The sequence below is a fragment of the Lagopus leucura genome, unplaced genomic scaffold (assembly GCF_019238085.1).
Source record: "Lagopus leucura isolate 7727_CA_CO unplaced genomic scaffold, USGS_WTPT01 Super-Scaffold_100039, whole genome shotgun sequence".
NCBI classification, from domain to species: domain Eukaryota; kingdom Metazoa; phylum Chordata; class Aves; order Galliformes; family Phasianidae; genus Lagopus; species Lagopus leucura.
Window position 1 is genome coordinate 642,296 of NW_024962288.1, and position 19,281 is coordinate 661,576.

The window sequence follows — 19,281 nt, forward strand, 5'->3', positions numbered from 1 at the left end:
AACAGTGTTGAAAGTGCTGGGATGGTTTATACTCACTCTCCGGATTTGAGGCCTGGGAAAGCAACTCAATTTTATTATTTTTTGAAGAAAGTGTTCCTTTCAATCACTCTAATCAAATGATGATGCAGCTACAGAAAGAAATCACATTGGATTGTCCTCAAAAGCAAATCGCAGGGAAACATTTTGGGATTAAGAAAAAATGAACATCCTTGAAACAATGATATTGTTTCTGAAAAAACACTTGTTTAAAAAAAAAAAGCCACACCAAAATAACCAAGAAGACTGACTTTATCCTGGGGACTCCAGGGCCACCGAAGATTAAAGCTTCGTTCTTATGCAGTCTGATCCAGGGCATGACACTGCTTCAAACCCACTGACAGATAACTGGGCAAGATGAAAAAGGAAAGTCCTACATGTCACAGTATTGTAGAACAGAAGTTTCAGTATTTGAGCCCTGCCAATGTAAATAGAAAATTTATCCAAACTGAGTATCAAAAAAAAAAAGCACAAAAACATGCAAGAGGGTTATTTGATGCCAGCACAGCAGCTAAGAAACTCCTAATTTGCAAAGCCTGTGCTAACTGCAGCAGAGTCAGACTTATTTATCCACAAACATCATCATTCTCTTTGATTTTATGACTGCATTCTATTTTTTCATTTGCAGCATTATCTTACACAGTGCTTGGAAATGAGATACACCAAAAAGCAGTACAATTGCTGCACAAGTACCAGGAATCACATCTTTCCCAACTTTCAAGTGTGTTTGACTATGCAAGTATGATTTTTCTTGATGCAAAATTTTCTATGTAATTTTATATTAGCTCTTCTATTGCCTTTTACATATTTTCAAAACATTATTAGCTATACCAAATCAATTCTTCAGTGAAGCTTCTATAACACTTTAGCATATTCTATGCCAACTGCACCATAAATGAATAATCAAGGCCAAGTTTGTAATTTCCCAAGCTGTTGCCATCTTACAAATTTTCTTTTAACCTACAAAAATGAACAAAATACAATCCATAAACAGAAGTCTTCACAGCATCCAAGAATCTCTTTAACGTGACTACTTCTATGTTGATGTTGCATCTATATGAAAGAGAACAATAGAATTCTGAAATTATAGAATTATTTTAAATTTTAAATGTTCACTGTAAATATATGCCTCTACATTGTGAAACAATGTTCCCCTTTTCTCATCTGCTATCATCCATATAGTTCTATCACTCGAGATGTCAAGCTGTGATTCAAAATCTCATATAGCAAAGATGCACTGTTTCCTTTAAAATGTATGTATGCATCTGGCTTATCAATGAAGTCTCAACAGGAATCTTAGCATCGTCTCATGTAAAGGTATTTCAGTGTATTGTTTGGCTGTAGTGTTTTTGTGATTCTATGATTCTATGATTCTGTGATCAACCATTTTGAGTATTTGAAATTACCTCCACAAATGTTGCCAAAATAGTAAAAAAAACAGGCTAGGAAAACATGATTCATTCCTTTATTCTCTATTAATACCCAGCTCCTCATCATCGCGAGCTGTACTTTTCTCCATCCAGTCCCACCATTACTCTCCCCTACCTTATTTAGTCGTCTCCTAAAAAAACAAACAGAACTCTCAGGATTTCCTCCCACACTGCTCTTCACATTGAGGAAAAAGTTATTCCTAAATATTTTCAAAGCTGGTATTTCAAAATACTCCTTTTCTGTTATTCCTCTGAAACTCCCATATCCCCTTTCCAAGTCCTTTCTTACTTAACAAGGACCTATGAATATATTTTAATGTCAGTGACAATAAGTTTTCCAAATAGAAGCACCAAAAAAGCAGGAAACGGGAAAAGCTAAAGCAGGGTTCTCTCCTTGGATAGCAGTAGCACAGATCCTTGCAGCTTGTAGTGCATCACTGTCAACACCTTTGCTTCTCCCTATGAGTTCCCTCTCCTGTAAGATGGTTGGTTTTAAAACAAAATAAATGTAGCATGGTCAGCCCCTCGTGTTTAGAAATCTTTGAAAGGGTGACTGTGCTGTTATTCTGGGAAAACTTGTATTTACACTGTAAAAAGTGAGGTCTGACCTCTCTTGAAGAGAGGCCTCTCCCTGCTGAACTCACCATGGAGTGGTGGACAGCTTTTCTGCCACAGTTTTAGACTGCAACTAATGCAAACCATCTGTGAAGCAGAAGCTTTTGAACGAGGCCACTCATTTTCTACTGAGGTTTTAATTTTATGAACCTAAGACATTTGAGTTACAGTTCGCTGAAAGCATTCTCTCCCTGTCCTTTATTTTCTGTGACTTCAGATGGATTCACTATCTGTGTAACAAACCATGGTCCGTATTTCTGAAGTGTAAGTTGAAATTTGCTTTTCTCATACATTTCATCACCAAATACTAAAAAAATCAGGCTTAAAATAAAACATGCCACTTCCTTTGCAAAATTCATGCATGTAGAGCTAACTATTCATGCCAAATAGATATTTATGGGCTCATATTTAAATATGTAACAAACTGGCACACAATTGCAAGAAATTCAGGCACCCCTTTGAAAACATTATCCAGATACTAACAAGTGCCAGAATGTTTTCAGCATAATGGAACATTTCAATCAATTAAATAGCCTGATTTTACTTTGTCTGAAGCATAAGCAATTCATTCCACAAACGTAAGCAACATATATAGATAGCTCATTTCAAATCAGTATTGCACAAGATATGACACTTTCTATTCATTCATTATTTGACAGCTGATCAGAATGGACTCTACAAAGAAAACAAATGCTCAGCAGTAGCAAGGAATTTCACTGCGTAGGTCCTTGGCCCCAAATTTATGTCTGCACTGAACTCAATACTGCTTTGCAATTCCTTGGCAAAGGAAAGTTATCCCAGTTACGTAACTGAATTTTCCTTTGTAATGTAAAAAGTATTTTGTGGGTAGATGAATTTGGCTACAAAAAAAATGGTCAAATCTTTTCCTGCCCAACAACAGTATCTGCATAGTTTTAACTGTTGTGCAATTTCATAGTTTCATTCCAGCTGTCATTTTAGCAATAATAACTGAAGAGCAAGGCATTGTCTAGGAATTAATGACAAGCTGAGAAGAGATGGCCTGATGTGCAATAAGGGGGTAACACAAGCTCATGTGACTGCAGGAAATACGCTATAAGTTGGCTGCCATTGCTCTCTCTACATAGCTTATGGTTCTCTATGTTAGCTAATGTGCCAGCACAGCTTTCTCTTAGTATTTCACATAGCTGATTAAATGATGTTTATTACATTCCACATATTTCCTTATACATTTGACAGTGCATTTGCTCCTACACAGGATCAGAATCCATTCTGTTACACTAATGTGAAATCCAAAGTATTTTTCCAAGTGAACAGAAGGTCATCAGTGCTAACATTCGCAGGACTATAACTTTAGTTTTCTCTTCATTCACAATCCAAGGGACAGATCCAAGGAAGATCAACACATCAGAAGAGAAGCAGCAAGGAGAGGGATGAGGGATGATGCTAATTACCAGCAAGAATGGATGTAGCATCTACTGCCTGCACAAATCCAAAGCAACTGTTTGCAGTATCAAGAAACACGTCCAGTAATCAAGCAAAATAGAAGGAGTGCTGCAAAACTAGGTAATATGTAAAATGCACAGCAAAATACAATCTGATGTCTGGAGTGTGAACAGATAAACAAGAACTCTGAGGTTGTAAAAGAAACAACAAAAACACTCCAAAAGAAAACAAACAAGCCTTTCCCTCCCAAATCAACGTATTTTAATTAAAACATTCATTTAATGCTCTGACTGCCTACTTGGATGGATGAAAAATTTTATAATTATTAATTATCATGAAATGTAGATGGTTTTACTGATCTTAATGAACTCTAATAGGCATGGTATTGCAGACAAAGAGAAGCACATCAGAGATTCAATCTGAAATCTCTCAGATTGGAAGACGACCCGATTCTTCTTTGAGGAACGGAATCATTTGGGTATGACTATGCTTGGCAGAATTCAAGTGTAATTGCTTGCCTTGCTGCAACTCAAGTCTTGCAGAGAAGCCAGCAAACAGGGTGGCTTCATTAGCTTCTGAAGAGCTTTCCACAACAAGAAGCAGTTTCCTCAATTGCCAGTTTCAATGGTAAGCTCCATGGGGCAGAGGTCGAATAGAACCTTCGTGTCTCATATGCTATTTTTATGACTGAATAATAATTTTACCAAAACTCTGAACAGCTCACTAATCTGCTAAATTGCAAGAACATGTGAATGTTGAAAAATATATGTTAAGAAGCAAACATATTTCTGATATGTAGACTATGGTGTTCTCTGGGGAGTCAGTACTGCAGTTGCATACTTGTATAAGGATCCGTTAGGAAACAGCACAGACCTGAAGCAGCTTTTTTTTTAACCCAGAGTATTACATTTTTTCTGCACCAAAGACAGAAAAGTAATGCAAGCTGTTACCTTCTCTTCCCATTCACAGCTCTAAAAATGAGTTGCCTCCCTGAACTGGTCACATGCATGTATCAAATATCTTCATTACAACAAATTAGTTTTGTAAATACAGTAATGACCTGAGTCAACACTGCATACAGCACTGATTAAAAAACAAGAGAATAAAGTCAGTCCTTCAGAATAAGTAATACTACATTTCAGTCTATTTGAATGTTACTCAGTTTGTCAAAATACTATCATATCCACTGTGTTACATGGAAATTAAAATCATTATTTCAATCTATAGTACCTTTGTGCTATAGTTTCATGTCTTTTCTGGCAGATATAGAACTTGCCAACCTCATTTTTTGTATTATATATGTGTGTGACATACTGCACTAGCTATTTGGCTTATAAGCCCTTCCACATTTAATTTATTTTCATGCTAGGAAAGCATGAAAATAGATTTCCCCTTCTGGCTGTCTGTAAAATAGTTTTGCTTTTTTTTTCTTTACCACTTAGTAACTGAAAGAATGTTTTATCCTCCTTATTGCTTTTCAGTGGATTCTGTTCTTGCTCAAGATCCAGAATACAGTTGGTAACTGCAGTTAAAAACGAAAAGCTGAACACTACCTCACTGCATCTGCAATATCTGTGTTTGTGGAGAAAATCAACAGACTTGAGGAAATCTGGCTTCAGAAGTGCCAAAAGAGCCATCAGGGAGGTGAGGCTTCAACCTAACACTTATATCCCAGCCAGAGCTTGTGTTGGTTCCAAAGAAATGTGAGAGCAAACCAAACAGCTCCAACTACCTGGGCATGTACTGAAGGAGAACATTTGTCCTAGAGCCTTATGAGACAAAATATTTGTCATCCAAAAGGTCATTATTCCTTGGTGATTGGCATAACACACCTATTTCCTGGCCATGTAATTCATGAGCTAGGGGACTGTGAGGATTTGCACAGTCTGCACAAGCTGCTCCAGACTCATGGCCTGACCACCCACGCCTGCCTGCAGTCAACTTCACTATGCTGCTTTGGGAGCTGATGTTCAAGAGAAGCCAACAGTAGTCCAAAGCTATTTTGGTTAAGTACTTGAGGTATTACAAACTTACAGTGCTCACAGAGCTAGCTCGAAAAAAAACGTTTTTTTCTCTCACACTAAAATGCAAAACTAAGCAGCAGAAATTCATGGCGATGTCCTTCCCTGTTGACCCATTGCACTTGTCAGACTCTTCAAGATCTCTTCTCTATTTTGTGTAATAAGTATTTTATCCTTGAAGTGAGGGTTAAGAGCTCGACTCTTAAAGTCCTCCTGAAATTTGATTTCATAAAAGTATTTAAATACAAATTTGCACCTTCAGCTGTTTAATCTCATCAGCCAAAATCCATGCCTGGGGTCACTAATGGGGTGGCCAACAAGACTGATGTGAACCTGACAGAAGTCCCAATAGTCCTGGAGCTTGGGTGGCACGGAGAGTTGCTCGATTGGATTAAGATGGAAGAACTGCCTCCCTGCCCCCAGGTGCTCCAGCGTGGGAAAGCACAGAGTGCACATTCCTCAGTAGCACTCAGCACAGGAAGGCTCCCAGCTTCTCACTCAAACCTTTCACCAGCACTCAACAGGGTAAATAAACTGCATGGTCAGGGAGCTTCAGACTGTTCCCTTCATGAGCAAGGAGAAGAGTGGAAATATTTGTTTACAACAGGAAGATACATTTACTTCTGCTCCTTTTGCCTTGGAGTAAGCACCTGCCACATGCAGAAGCAGTTTTCCTTTTGTGTTGACAGCTTAGTGAGCTGGCTGAAATGATCTGTCTAGCATAAAAATCTGAATGAAAAGAAGTGAATTTATTCTAACACAGTAGCATCACCTTAGAAAACATTACCTGAAAGCACCTTGGGCACATTCATGCTCATACACTTCTGCATAAAGTCTTTTCCGGCCTGTTTTGGTACAACATTCTAGATTGTCAGTATTCCTTACAAGTGTAACATTTTCAAGTGCTGATTAAACAAAACTTGTTTGTCTAAACCTCTTAATTGAACAAAGGGGCCATCTTAAAAACTTCAGTCCCAAATGAGTCCAGAGTTTGCCTTCCCAAATAGCTCAGATTCTTCTAAGCTAACACAAAGCACATGTGGGAGCTGCATTCTGGGAAAACACAACCAATAGAAACATAGATGGAATACACTGACCTTCCATGGCAGGAAAAGAAAACGCCAATGCTGAGTCAACAGTGGTGCAAAAATCATTAGCACCTAATCACACCGTGGTTAGTCAGGAGGCACAAGGTGGGTGCATACACAACACTTCAGCCCACTGACAAAGCAGCAAACAAGCCATCCAACTCCAGCATCTACCATTGCTGGTGATGCAAGCCAGTTTCACCAACGAGAGAGGACTTCCACTGCTGACAATGAAACACAATCTCAAGAGAAGACTGAGACGTTTGAGGAGTGAAACAGAAAGCAAAAACCAAAGTCCTATTTGAGCTAGGATGGATGAAGTCTGTAGAAGTCAAGATGTAGAAAATCATAGCTCTGTGGGTTTTTTTTCTTGTGAATCAGCCTGTCAGAAAGATCACACTGCTGAGTCTGCATACATTTAGCCACAGCCGTAAAGGGCACGGTATAGCCTGTGTGATTGACCCTTCCCACTCAACAGTCCTAAGATGGACAATTTTTAACTTTCTAAAACATTCTTTCCTCTGAAGATACTAATTCATTTTGTGTGTGGAACGATTGATAAAGCTGAAATGGTTATCCTGTGGTTCCTCTCATCTGCCATCATTGCATTAGAGTTGGTCATCACTGCCTGAAGAATTTCCTGGACAGGTATTTTTATGTTGAGATTAACAGAGTATATGCAGATTTGAACACTGCCCCTCCAATTCACACTTAATGACTCAGCAAGTTCCAGAAAAATAAATAAACAAATAAATAAATAAACGTAATTCATGAAGATCAGGAACAAGACACGATGGAGAAAATAGCATGTTATAACACTTAAGAAAACAAAACCTCTCTTTCTGACAAGCCACATTAAAATACTCAAAGAAATGCAATTCCATGCTAAAAAATGGGTTAAAAGGAATCACAAGTGAACTTCCAATATTTTAGTTTACTTCCCAATTTTCTTTTTTTCAGCTTTAAATTCTTCCATGACTTCTCTGGCAAATCAACACTGAGAGTCATAGAATCTGGTGATTTCAGCTTCTGAAATTGAATGACTGAAAATAAGCTTTACTTTTAGGAACCAAGTATATTTTGACCTTCTTGGTTGTGGAACAAAACAAAGTGTTACAAAGCTCCAAGCAGAAGGCAGTGTCACTGAAGACATAAGGAAATCCAGTTCACTATTATGTATCAGATAATATTTTGACAATAGTAAAACAGTTACTCTAAACTTTTAATTCTTTACTCAGGAACCTCAGGGAAAAAGCAGCTGCTTTCAGCTCTACTTTTCAGAATTTTACTTCAGCTGGTAGCTGTTGTTCAGTGGTATTGGTACTTTATAAGTTAAAAAAGGTAAATGTATTAAACACAACAGTTTCTGCTGAAAGGCAAAGCTTAAATTGCTCATATGCAAAGTTTTGCTAGGGTGCCTCAGTGCTAAATCCAGTACTTTTGCCAGAAATTAATTCCATGATAAGCACAACAGGCCTCTAAAATCTTACTTTCTCCTCTACCCTATCTGTCTATTACTAATCTTTTTATCGTAATTGCAAAAGAAGACCTGATCTAACAAGGAGTGTGTTATTTTGACCTCTCACAATGCAGCCCACAAAGCAGCAAGCTGTACTTACCATGCATCTGGTAGGTATATGGTGCTTGTCCAGCAGCTGTGGTACTGAAACTGGATCCATAACTAAGAAACCCACTCTGTCCTGGGGAATGGCTCAGGCTGTCCTCTGTTTTGATGCCTTTGGAGGAGCACAATGCAGGAACCAAGAGCAGAATGTGTATTTTGTCACGTAAAGTTATAAAAAAGAAAGATTAGGAATTCACAATATTTCAGCTAGATTTTAACCTACACTTTACAATTTTTTTTTAGATTATCCTCAAAGAGCTCTCAAGTAATACAAATCAAATGCATTCACCACAAATAGTATTTGAGTGAGCTGCATCCTGTATTCATTCATGTCCTGAATGAACTTTGCTTGAGATACAGAAGCAAACACAAATAACATTGTTTTCAAAAACTATTTATGGAAAACAGTTTTGTTTTGGTGTTAAACTCATTGACTCAAGACCTTCCTGAACAGTTATCAGGTGCAAGCAATGATTAACAAAGCAACAGGAGCTGCAGCAAATGAACCTCAAGACTTCTGTTCTCAGTAGACGTATTTTTTACTTCCATTATAGTTTCAGGTTTGGTAATTAAGTATTTATTAGCAGGTCATACAGGAGGGTTATCATTTACTCACTTAGATATAACTTCCAGTTCAGGAACAGTAAATATAAGTCCTGAAGCCACAAAATATTTTCATTACTAAAATCAGGCAATTAAACTGACAGTTTACTGGAGCAGCACTTGCTGATTCAAGCTTTGATGAAACCCTTGCTGATAGTAAAAGGGGCTGATATTTTATTCAGAGATGCTGCCAAGATTCTACAGCTGTATTGTTAATATAAACAGCTGAAAGGTGCGTCTTATTATGAGCCCTTGGGTGTGATCCTCCTCCTTCTTTGCATACCTATTTGCACAAAACAAAAAAAAGCCATGGACACATCCTGAGTATGAGAGCACTAGAGCTAAACAAAGCCTGTTGACATTCTGGGCTTGCATTTATGCACTTGCCAGGCTGTTGCTGTCTGTTAGCACTTACAAACAAACTTGCCAAAAGACAAGTCGAATTCATGTGCCTTTCACCAAACATGCTGTTTTCTAGCTTAATGACTCTTAGAAGCAGTAAGTCTGCATTTGCTCAGGTTGGGAATAGTTTCCCCCAGATAATATCTTCTCTAATAAAACTACTTCTTTAAGCTTTAGGTGAGAATAGCTGCAATACATTCTGAGTACAAGTTAGCATCAATATGACAATGCTGTATTGTGAAATGCAGGAAGTTTGTTTGGACAGTGAGTGAACATGTGTTAGTGCAGGCGTCCGGGTCCATAACTGCTAGGGAAGTAAAGGGATTTGCGAGTGTGTGCAGAGAAGCCTCTTTTCATAACATCCCATGTTTTTCAATTACAGCAGCACTCTACATGCAAGCACTCCATCTACCCTAGCTACAATTAATCTTCAGCGAATGGGCCTTTTTGGAAGTCTAAAATTGTTGTCAGACAGTGAAATAACTTAGCACCAAATTAATTTCCACACAATGTTCTGTTTTGTCTAGAAACTGGCTGAGTTTTATTTTTGTGCCTAAAAACAATACTGCTTCATTGTTCTTGGTTGTCAGCCAGGTGGAGTTTTTCATATGCTGTGCTGAGTATCTTAGAGAGGGTGTATGGGATGGGGGAGGGAAACCACTGCTCAAGGATGCTAAGAGGTCATCCACAGGATTTATAAGCAGCATATGGGCCTGACACATGTATGCCCTAAAGACTCAAGGCAGTAGCAAATGGCTCTACTTTCACCTGCTCTAACAGGACAACTGTTCAGAGTTTGTCTTGGAAATCAGCCAGCTGATGCAAACACACAAGTAGCTCCAGGAAAGGGTCTCAAAACATTCCTCTCATCATCCTGGTAGACCTTCATCTCTGCCAAGACTATTTCCCTGACCTTCCAGACTATTGCATTGAATTTCCCTTCAGGAAAAGTGTTATCAAAGGCTGTATAAAATCTTGTTGGGAAAGGATACTGCGTTTGCCAAGCAAATGAAGGTGTTTAAGAGTGTGAGAGAAACCAGCAGCAGAAACAGAACTATGAAGCTGCAATACTCAGCACTCATGAGATCAGCTCGGAATGAGGAGCCTCAAAACTTTCTGTTAAAGAACTGTGCCTAAGCAAGAGCAGTATCCCTTTGGTCTTCAGGAGTGGAAAGAACTTCCCAATTGCCTCAACAGCATGCTATTTCCATGTACAGCTTGAAGACATTTAACACTTGATTTGCCAGGCTTTCCACCATTAGGAGTGCTGGTTTTCAGTTAGTTCTCTGCCCGAATCTTCCAGCTGCTCCCAGCCCAGCACCATCTCCCCACAGCTGCTTGTGAGGCTGGTGTAGGGAACAGAAGTTGACCAGGGTTAGAAATTTTCATGGCACTTATTGCTAACAACCATTCATTTACACACAAACAGTCTTCCAAAACCAAAGTACTCTGTAGCTTTTCACCAATGCCCTACTTTGCTTTGTGTTCCAGATTTTCTGTAATAGCATACAGAATTTTTTTCCTAAAGTAGCTTTTATTATGGAAACCCCAGGAGAAATCAAAGAAGGCAAAACGAACTTTACCTAAGTAGCATATTCACCGCATTGTACTGAGTCATGGCAACAGTCACAGTTCCTGCTCATAAGTGGAACATCCTACTGAACCTGACTTTTTCATACTGTTTCCTATCCAATTACTCACCAACCTTAAGTAGTTTGTAAGACCGTATCCCAGGATATAAGGAGTTGACAGCTCAAAGTAATCCTACCATTTTTAACAGTCAGCTTCTCCTTCAAGACTAAGAAGTGAACACTCCCAGTATAGAAATAACTTTTCATTCTAAACCTTAAGTCTTCAAATAAGTTTTTCTAGGAGCAAAAGGAAGAAGACACACTCAAAGGTAACGTGACATCAGGGTACTTACTGTAGGAAGGTATGCCATAGGGCTGCGCTGGAGGAGGGTAGGAAGTGTATGCAGCAGCCTGTTGGATTCCTGCACTGTACTGAGTCTGTCCATATGTTGCCATTGTTGGGAAAGACTGGACTGTCACTATATGGGGATAATGTCTATTGAGAACAAGAAAACAGAAGGTCTAAGACAAAAGTTACTGCACAATCTTCTAGAGCACATGGAAAACATTTCTAGATATTTTGATAAAGCACAATCCAACTATGATGGTGAGTATTTTGGGAGCTCAGAATTTACTAGGCTGGGGCAAAAGTTTCTTTTAGTGTATAGCTCCTGATATAAATTATTAAGATTAAGGTGCCTACATGCATAGGAAATTTAGGGCAGTGCAAAATACGTGCAGGTTAAAAAAACCTCAATACTCTGATTATTGTGTTTCATTTTGAGTTTGCCAAACAACACATCATGAGAAACCTCTGACATTTTTATGTATTCCTCTTGATCACTAATAAACAAAGCAACATTCAAAGTGATAATGTTTGGATTCCCACGGGTACAAACATACAGCACATGCTACCTCGAAACTTTCATTCCATATTTAGCAAGATTAGGGACTATTTCTTCACTGGGCCTGAGACATACAGAGGAACAGGTGGATAGGCTTAAGACAAGTGCTTTTTAAGGTGACAGAAGTCCACATAAGACGTCTGTTTTGCAAAATATGGTTTTTAAATGACAGCACTTGGCAGGAACACTCACTTTGTTGAGTAGAGATGGAGAGGACACTGCGGTGCTGCTTTGCTGTTGCCTGGAAAACAAAATTAAAGGGTCTTAGAGTTTCATGATGTTCATTTCTACAGCCAAGATGATACCACTGTTTTTACAATTGCTGGTTTGAGAAAAACAATTAGGAGATACTGTTTTGGAGTGAATCTCCAAAGAGATGAAAAAGATAAAGCTATTACATACTTAACAACAAATAAATACAATTTTATTTAACTGATGGTACTACTAATTTACTGAGTTGCTATTTTCTTCTTCTCATACAACTGACGTGAATCATGAAGTTGGGCTTTGGTAGGATGAATCATACATTAAAAGCTATAAAGGCAACTACAGTGATAACTACATTGATTTGACTTTTTTTGACACTGTCCTAAACTGTGACTCACTTTCTTTAAAATAATAAAATGCTAAAACATGCAAAGACAAACAAAATAAAGAAGTTTATCACTTTTAATTATCAGCCCTGATTTTTTGCATTAACTATAATCTACCTTACTGATTTGGCAATAATCAAAAACAGTAAATGAAACCAGTAGAAAATATATCAAACAAGTAAAATGTGCAAGATGCTTGCCAATGTATCAAACAGTCCTGCAATATCAGCAAAGAAAAAAGTGCCCCATTTTTATCTGGAGAAATATTTATGCTTAATTTCATTAAAATAATCTAAATTAAAACCTGTAAGTTCCCTGCAAATTGTACTGAAAATACTGCATTTAAATGCCACCATAAGTATTACGCAGACTGCCATCATTATGCCGTTCAATTTGTGATTCTCTGACCCTGGTTGGAGTCAGTGTTATTACAGCAGTATAAATGCCAACACACCTTCACAATTATTAATAATGATATTAGGCACTGCACACCCAGCCTCTCTATCTGCTGTCTGTATCAATCAGCACATCAGACTAATTGCATGCAGTTTCTCCAGGGAGAAGAACATCAACCATCCCATTCTCTGCTGACTGTAGCACCACCACCCTCCACATTTATCATGCAGTTTGTTACATGTGATAGGAAATAATACCCAACGTTGGGCAGATCTCTCCAAAACAGGAGCACAGGCTGAGTGGAAAGGCAGAGTCCTGCAGCGTCCCCAGTGCTGCACATTGCCATCACCAGGCAGGAAACATCCACAGTGCTGTCCCATGCATCGTCATGGACATAGCCACCATGCTACAGATGCGTTATCCTCAGTTCAAAGTTTTCAAAACAGAATCACTTCGTTTGTTCAGCAGTTTGTAAGTTGGCAAATTAAACATTTAAAGTGTGGTTTATTTAATGAAATATGCAAATATATGTAAGGTCTAAATAAATGCAAATAGTCCTATGGGTCTGAGTAACTTGTTATGCCATAAATCTGCAGAGAATTTCCAAAATGATTTGACTGCTTGAATATGAAATATTCATTCCTTCCGTTTTAACACTCTTTTATAAATGTTCTTTCTTCAACAACTCTTTTTTCACAATATTTTGCATGGCTTTATCATTCTACATCATAACACAACAATACCACTAATATATTTTTTAAGAGAGGTATTCAATCTGATATATTTTTTCAAAAAGTAATTTGTATTAAAAGTCTGTTTTCATCCTTGCTGATTTATGAGAGCAAATAAACGGAAAAACCCCTATGGAGGTACATGAGTCTTAACAGCAACAACAAACGAATTACAATAATTTTTTTTAGAATGTTAATTTGTATATTGTCTCCTATATCTAATAATAATAGTTTAAAAAAGAGCTGCATTTTATAAGAAACAATTGTATTTCCTTAAAAGATTAAAATACCTAGAACACACACTTCCTTCAAAAAGGAGACCCTTTTGTCATGAACCTAGCCATCTTCAGAGATAATTAACAAAATTTAAAAGAATATCATGTACTCCTTTCTCTCTTCTCTGGGATAACTGTAGTGTTTAATAACTACACTTTTAGTTAGAACAGATCAGAAATGTTACTGCAGCACTGAGTTACTTTAGGAAAAACGGCTTTGGCAATAAAGGCACTGATGACCAGGGGAATACATTTCAGAGCTGGGAATGACTACACTCTGCTGCTGCTAAGGGAAAAATGTAACTCGAGTACATCTATCTGTGCTGCAAACAGACCTCATCTGCTCACAAGCCTATGTGCTGAACTGTAATGTCTTTCCTAGAACCATGCTGGATGCCTGCTTCACCCTCTTCTCCTTGCTGGGTATTAAAAACAAAAACTCATCCCAATACAGCCACTGTGATAAAATACACTTTTATCACCCCCTCTTTGCTCTCACTTCCCTGAAGTACTATTCTGTGCCATACCCTTTTTATTGTACCCATCTGCACAACAAATTCAAGCCTGGCTTTTCTGATCCCACTTCTCCCAAGCTGTTCCCCAGTTCCGCAAGAGCTCTCCCTCAGGCTGATCCCCAAAACCCTACAGAATGATAAGGATCACATCCACAGTCCCCTTGGGTCTTCTTCCAGGGCCCTCTGCACTACCTGCTCTGCACACCAATCCATTCACAGAGGAAGCTCAGGCAGGAGGACGGCACATCAGCTGCAAGGGCAAGAACTGTGAACCCTATCACCCCACCTCACTCTGTGGGCAGTGACTGGAACAAAACCATAAAGAATTCTCTATGCTCTTACATTCCAGAAAAACCTGACAAAACTAAAGCCCAGCAGCACCCCTGCCCTTGTTCCTTTAGAATGTGGCTAATACAAACCTATTTCCACAGCAAGAGGCAGATATTTTATTTAAAATATGTATATATATATCAGAGTAAAGCAAAGTAAAGGACCGTGTTATATAAATGCATATACATATACAAACACATATACAGGTACAGGAATAGCAGGTATAGAAAAAAAGACTGCTTTTAAACCCAAAGACAAGCTTACCTGACTCGCCTTGATACTCGCAATGAAAAGATTGCTTTGACTTACCTGAAAGAAAATTGTTTAGGCAATTAGATTTTTAGATTCTTAAAACAAAAACTATACAATTTCTATCAATCTGTCCCTTATCACCCAACAGAATTGTATTAGAGAATTACATACATGTATTAGCATTTTAATTCATTTCATTCATATTCCATATTTGAAAAACAGAAGGGCAGTTAGAGCACAAGTTTAATGGCTTTTCTACTTAAAAAATACTGTATTTCAGATTACTTTTTCTTTTAGTTTTGAAACTGGTAAACATAGAATAAATAGCAAACAGGGATTCACTGTGTACGAGTATGCAGTATGCTGCACTTTCACTGTCGAAAGTACAGGTTAAAGCTGTTTGCTCCTACCCAAATGTGTAGAGCTACAGGCAGAATGTGTGTTTGAAAGTTATAGTGATATAGTTGCAGATTTCATAAGATCCATTGACACGATGAAGTACACATCTGACACTGCAACTACAGTTGCTAAAATTAAAACTATGTGTAATATGGTGCATATATTCATCTGCATTCATTGCACTAAGAGCTCAGGCAGTATGGACTGACAAAAACACAAGTATTTTCCTGTTCACCAAATTAACAAGAGGTATTTTCAATTAAAGGAACATAATTATGGCATAACAAGGGATCAACCTGTAAAACAAAAATCAAAAGTAATATTTCTGTAAGAAACTTATCAACATGAGCTGTCACTGGCATATTGGCGTTTTGTGGTACAGGTGCTCTGTTGGCTTATATTTATATTGCACAATATAAAAAACAGTTCCTGCACCAAGGCGTTTACAAAATGATGTATTTTAAAATCATTTCTAGCACTAATCTTTTCTGCAAACACATATGTTTAAAAGGATGTTTCCTTTAGATTGTTATCCCTTTGACTGCTCCTGTAAATAGGTAATCCTGATGTTTGTGTTTTAATCACACGATTTCTAATGCCTTAGCATACAGTCAAGCAAAACTTCTTCTTGGCTTTTAAGAGTCTATAAATTAAGGGTTAAACATATTACCACTACATAATAGTCAGTGCCTTTTGCTAACTCCCCTCCAACAGGAAGGCTGACAGATTCTGACCGCAGCAAACAATAGCTGGGATTGTACTAGCAAGAACTAGTTCAGCTGCATCACTTGCCAATAATTTTTTTAGCAGATTTAACATTCTTCTGTTTCCTTCTCTTAAACAGTATGATGGGGGGAAGGAAGAGGAGGAAGAGGAGAAGGACAGATAGATTTCCATCAGAGCTTCAACCACTGACAGAATTTATCCTTGGTACCTGCCAAATGTGAAACTTCAGACCAGACATCAGCAGGACAAACCATTTGGAGATGACAGCAATGATCTCAGAGTGATACAAACTGGGGCACAGGGCTGCTTTGGCAAAATATTTTTTGGCTACACAGTGTGCTGTTGGGCCTGGGAGCCCCTGTGAGCCACACTCCACAAGCAGTAGTACAGCCACCCCTGGGGCTGGGGCTCTAGTAGGGTCTAAACCAAAAGTACCAGCCCTACACAAAGCACGTTTTATACTTGCACTTATTCCAGTGAACAGATCTACAAGTGTGTGCATATGTTTACACCCACAATACACAGATCTCTGTTTATGTAAAACATTTCAACTCTGTTTGCATTCAAATTATTTTTGAAGGGTTCAGCCACAACTGGAGTGACTACAAATATTCTCAAACAAAAACCCCAATTGCTCACTATGCAATAGAACTAACTGTTAGAAGCAGAAGCCCTGTGTGTGGCCATCTCCCTTATTTTATATACATACACATAATGCCAAAGCAAATAAGCAGTAAACAAAAGAAGTAGCCTACCTTCTATGTCATCTGGAGCCGTGGCATAAATGTTAGTAAGGTTAAGCTTCAGTCTGTCAGGGCACTCTCTATTTACAGTCAGGCTGGGTGATATCACTAGATCTAGCATTTCCTTATACCTAAAGGAAAACAAAGGAAAAATATAATTTATTCATTAATTATGCATGCTTACTAATGATTCAGGTTTTTTTCCCTAAGAGTATAAATATTAAAGTTGGTTACCTAAACCCAGGCTTCATATAAATTCCACATAATAACATTCAGTAAAGTTTTCATCAAAGGTAAATGCTGAATTGAAATGAGGTACTTGTTTCCTTGGAGATTACACCCCCCTGATTAATGCTTTCCCTTTCTTCCTGGATTTTGCCACCCAAAAATTAAATTTCCTTATCTCTTCCATGCTACCAGCACAAGGATTTACACACCAGCATCCAGTGAGCCTCCAGAACAGACTAAGAGCTGAAAAAGAAGCTGAGGGCAGTAAGCAGCACTGCATATTCTTACGAAATACTAAGAAGGTTAGTACTGGTGACAGGAGAGGTTCAGGTGTTTGGGCTAATCCTGGTACCTACTGGATATGATTGTGTTTAGGCAATGAAGGCCTACACTCTACACATCACACAAACAGTTCAGACAAAAGAGTGAATAAATTGTTATTTCAGATCTTACACACCACATGAATATGTCTATTCGTACAAATACCTCAACTTTCAATAAACATGCCCAACTCCACCTGCCTGGCTTTTCAGAAAGGGGCTTCAAAGGAACCTGCTTAAAATAGAGCTGCTTGTTCCCCTTCAAGTGTTTAATGTTTTAGACGGGCACCAAGACCAATCATTAAGACGTGTATGCATATGTTTGCAAGGTTGGGTAAAGACATCTACGTGAGCACAGTAAGGAAACTGTGAGCTCTGTCAGATACCTGAAGACAGTGTTTAAGCAAGGCAGCTTTCCTAAGCACATTTACTCCCACACTGTTGCACCCCTGTTCCCTAAGCATCCAGTGACTGCAGATAAAACTATAAAGATTCACCAACCAAAGGAAATCTAAAGCTGCAGTTGCTAGTTTTCTTTCTTTTTTCTAAAAAACAAACAAAAGCAAACAGCCCCACACACTATGCTATAGAAACTTATCTGAATTTTCTAAGACTACACCAGAATACCAGCACAGCTTTTTGGTCAAGTCCTAAACAAATGACGAAAAGAAAAGGGTTTGAAAGTGCAATGTTCTTTTCACATTTCAGAGCCACATCAAACAGGTCCCCAGAAGCAGAACTGTGCTATTGGAGTAGGGGGGGTAAATGGAAGAGAGGGGATATGGAGGTGAGAAACGTGAGGTGCCTGGCAGCAGCCGGCATGGACTGCCCTTTCTGTCAGCGCCAGACATGCCTGCACAAGGAGCTGCACACCTGGTCCTCAGGCAGGGGCATCGCTGAGCTGGTCCCTAAAGGCAGCAGGTGGCACAGCAACAGCCCAGAAGCAGCACACAGCATATACTGCACAGCACACCAGAGGCGTCATTGCATTAAGGACAGCAGCATAGAAATCTGAATTCCTGACATTAGGCTTCCGCAGTACTGATCTAGGCAGCTCTGTGAGAAGCAAGGACATTTGTCTTAGTTTTTCTCTTTTAATACTCATCTATGACTAACTACCACCTTTAAGAAACAGAACAAATTGCATCATTTTATCTGAATTTCTCTAATCACTTTTATAAAGACTACAGGTTTGTGTGACGAAGGGTTATCATTATTGTTATCAATAGGCACAAATGAGGTGAAATGTTTCATCTGTAATTAAACAGCAAGGACCAAAGCTGAATTCATTTTCACTTTTCCACCTAACAGCTGGGAAGACACTGCCTGGAAAAACACACATCCATCTGTTGGGAATTTGCAGAATTGCCAGAAAAGGAGAACACAGTGGCATAGCCATGAACAACGTGCACAGCCCCTGCCTTTCTCCAAACAGAGTCTGGAATCTCTCTGTCTACCTCCCTTAGAAGCCCATGTGGGCATATGCATTTCTGCCATCAGTGCAGCATCAAATCCAGAGGTTGTTCAGGGCTGCCTGATTACATGCCATGAAGGAGATCTGAAGTCAGTGGTGAATGAAACTGGGTAGGAATGCAGTACTCAGGATCTCTACTCCCTAATTGCTGTCCCCTATATTAGCTTAAAAACAGTGGTGCCTTATAGCTGGATCTTTGTTGCCAGAGGACCTCAAAGTGCTTCACCTTCAGATATGTCCTGTAAGCTCTGCAGATGCAGACACTAAGATTAAGCAAGACAGAAGTATGAATGCAGATGCAAAGGGGACACCTGCAACCACTGTCCATGTTACCAAATGTATGAAAATGCAATGAGGCTTTAGATTTGAACAAGGACACAAAAACAGTCCCCAGCTTTAAAAATACCATCCTAAGACGCAGCCTAACAGCAGAGCTAAAGCAGGAATTCAGGACTCCCCTCACCTAATCCTAAACAAAACATAGCCCGTCAGAAATTCTACTCAGTCCTAACAGCAGTGGAACAAGTGCAGGCAGGGACTTCACTGAAGCACATGTGAGTCTGATCTGCAGGCAGCCTC

The 19,281-nt window shown here is 38.8% G+C and overlaps 1 protein-coding gene across 4 annotated transcripts in view; it reads right to left on the minus strand.

The window, feature by feature from the left end:
* Positions 1 to 19,281, minus strand: part of EYA2 (EYA transcriptional coactivator and phosphatase 2) — a 90,785-nt gene that overhangs the window by 36,731 nt on the left and 34,773 nt on the right. For 3 of the 4 annotated variants that reach the window (XM_042883705.1, XM_042883704.1, XM_042883707.1), the window contains exons 2-6: positions 16,693 to 16,811; positions 14,825 to 14,869; positions 11,913 to 11,961; positions 11,169 to 11,311; positions 8,235 to 8,351 (exon numbers count right to left, since the gene is read on the minus strand). In XM_042883705.1, the coding sequence (XP_042739639.1) occupies positions 8,235 to 8,351; positions 11,169 to 11,311; positions 11,913 to 11,961; positions 14,825 to 14,869; positions 16,693 to 16,801 (463 nt within the window). In that variant the 5' untranslated portion in view covers positions 16,802 to 16,811. The remainder of the gene's footprint in view (positions 1 to 8,234; positions 8,352 to 11,168; positions 11,312 to 11,912; positions 11,962 to 14,824; positions 14,870 to 16,692; positions 16,812 to 19,281) is intronic. The other variant, XM_042883708.1, reaches the window with a different exon arrangement.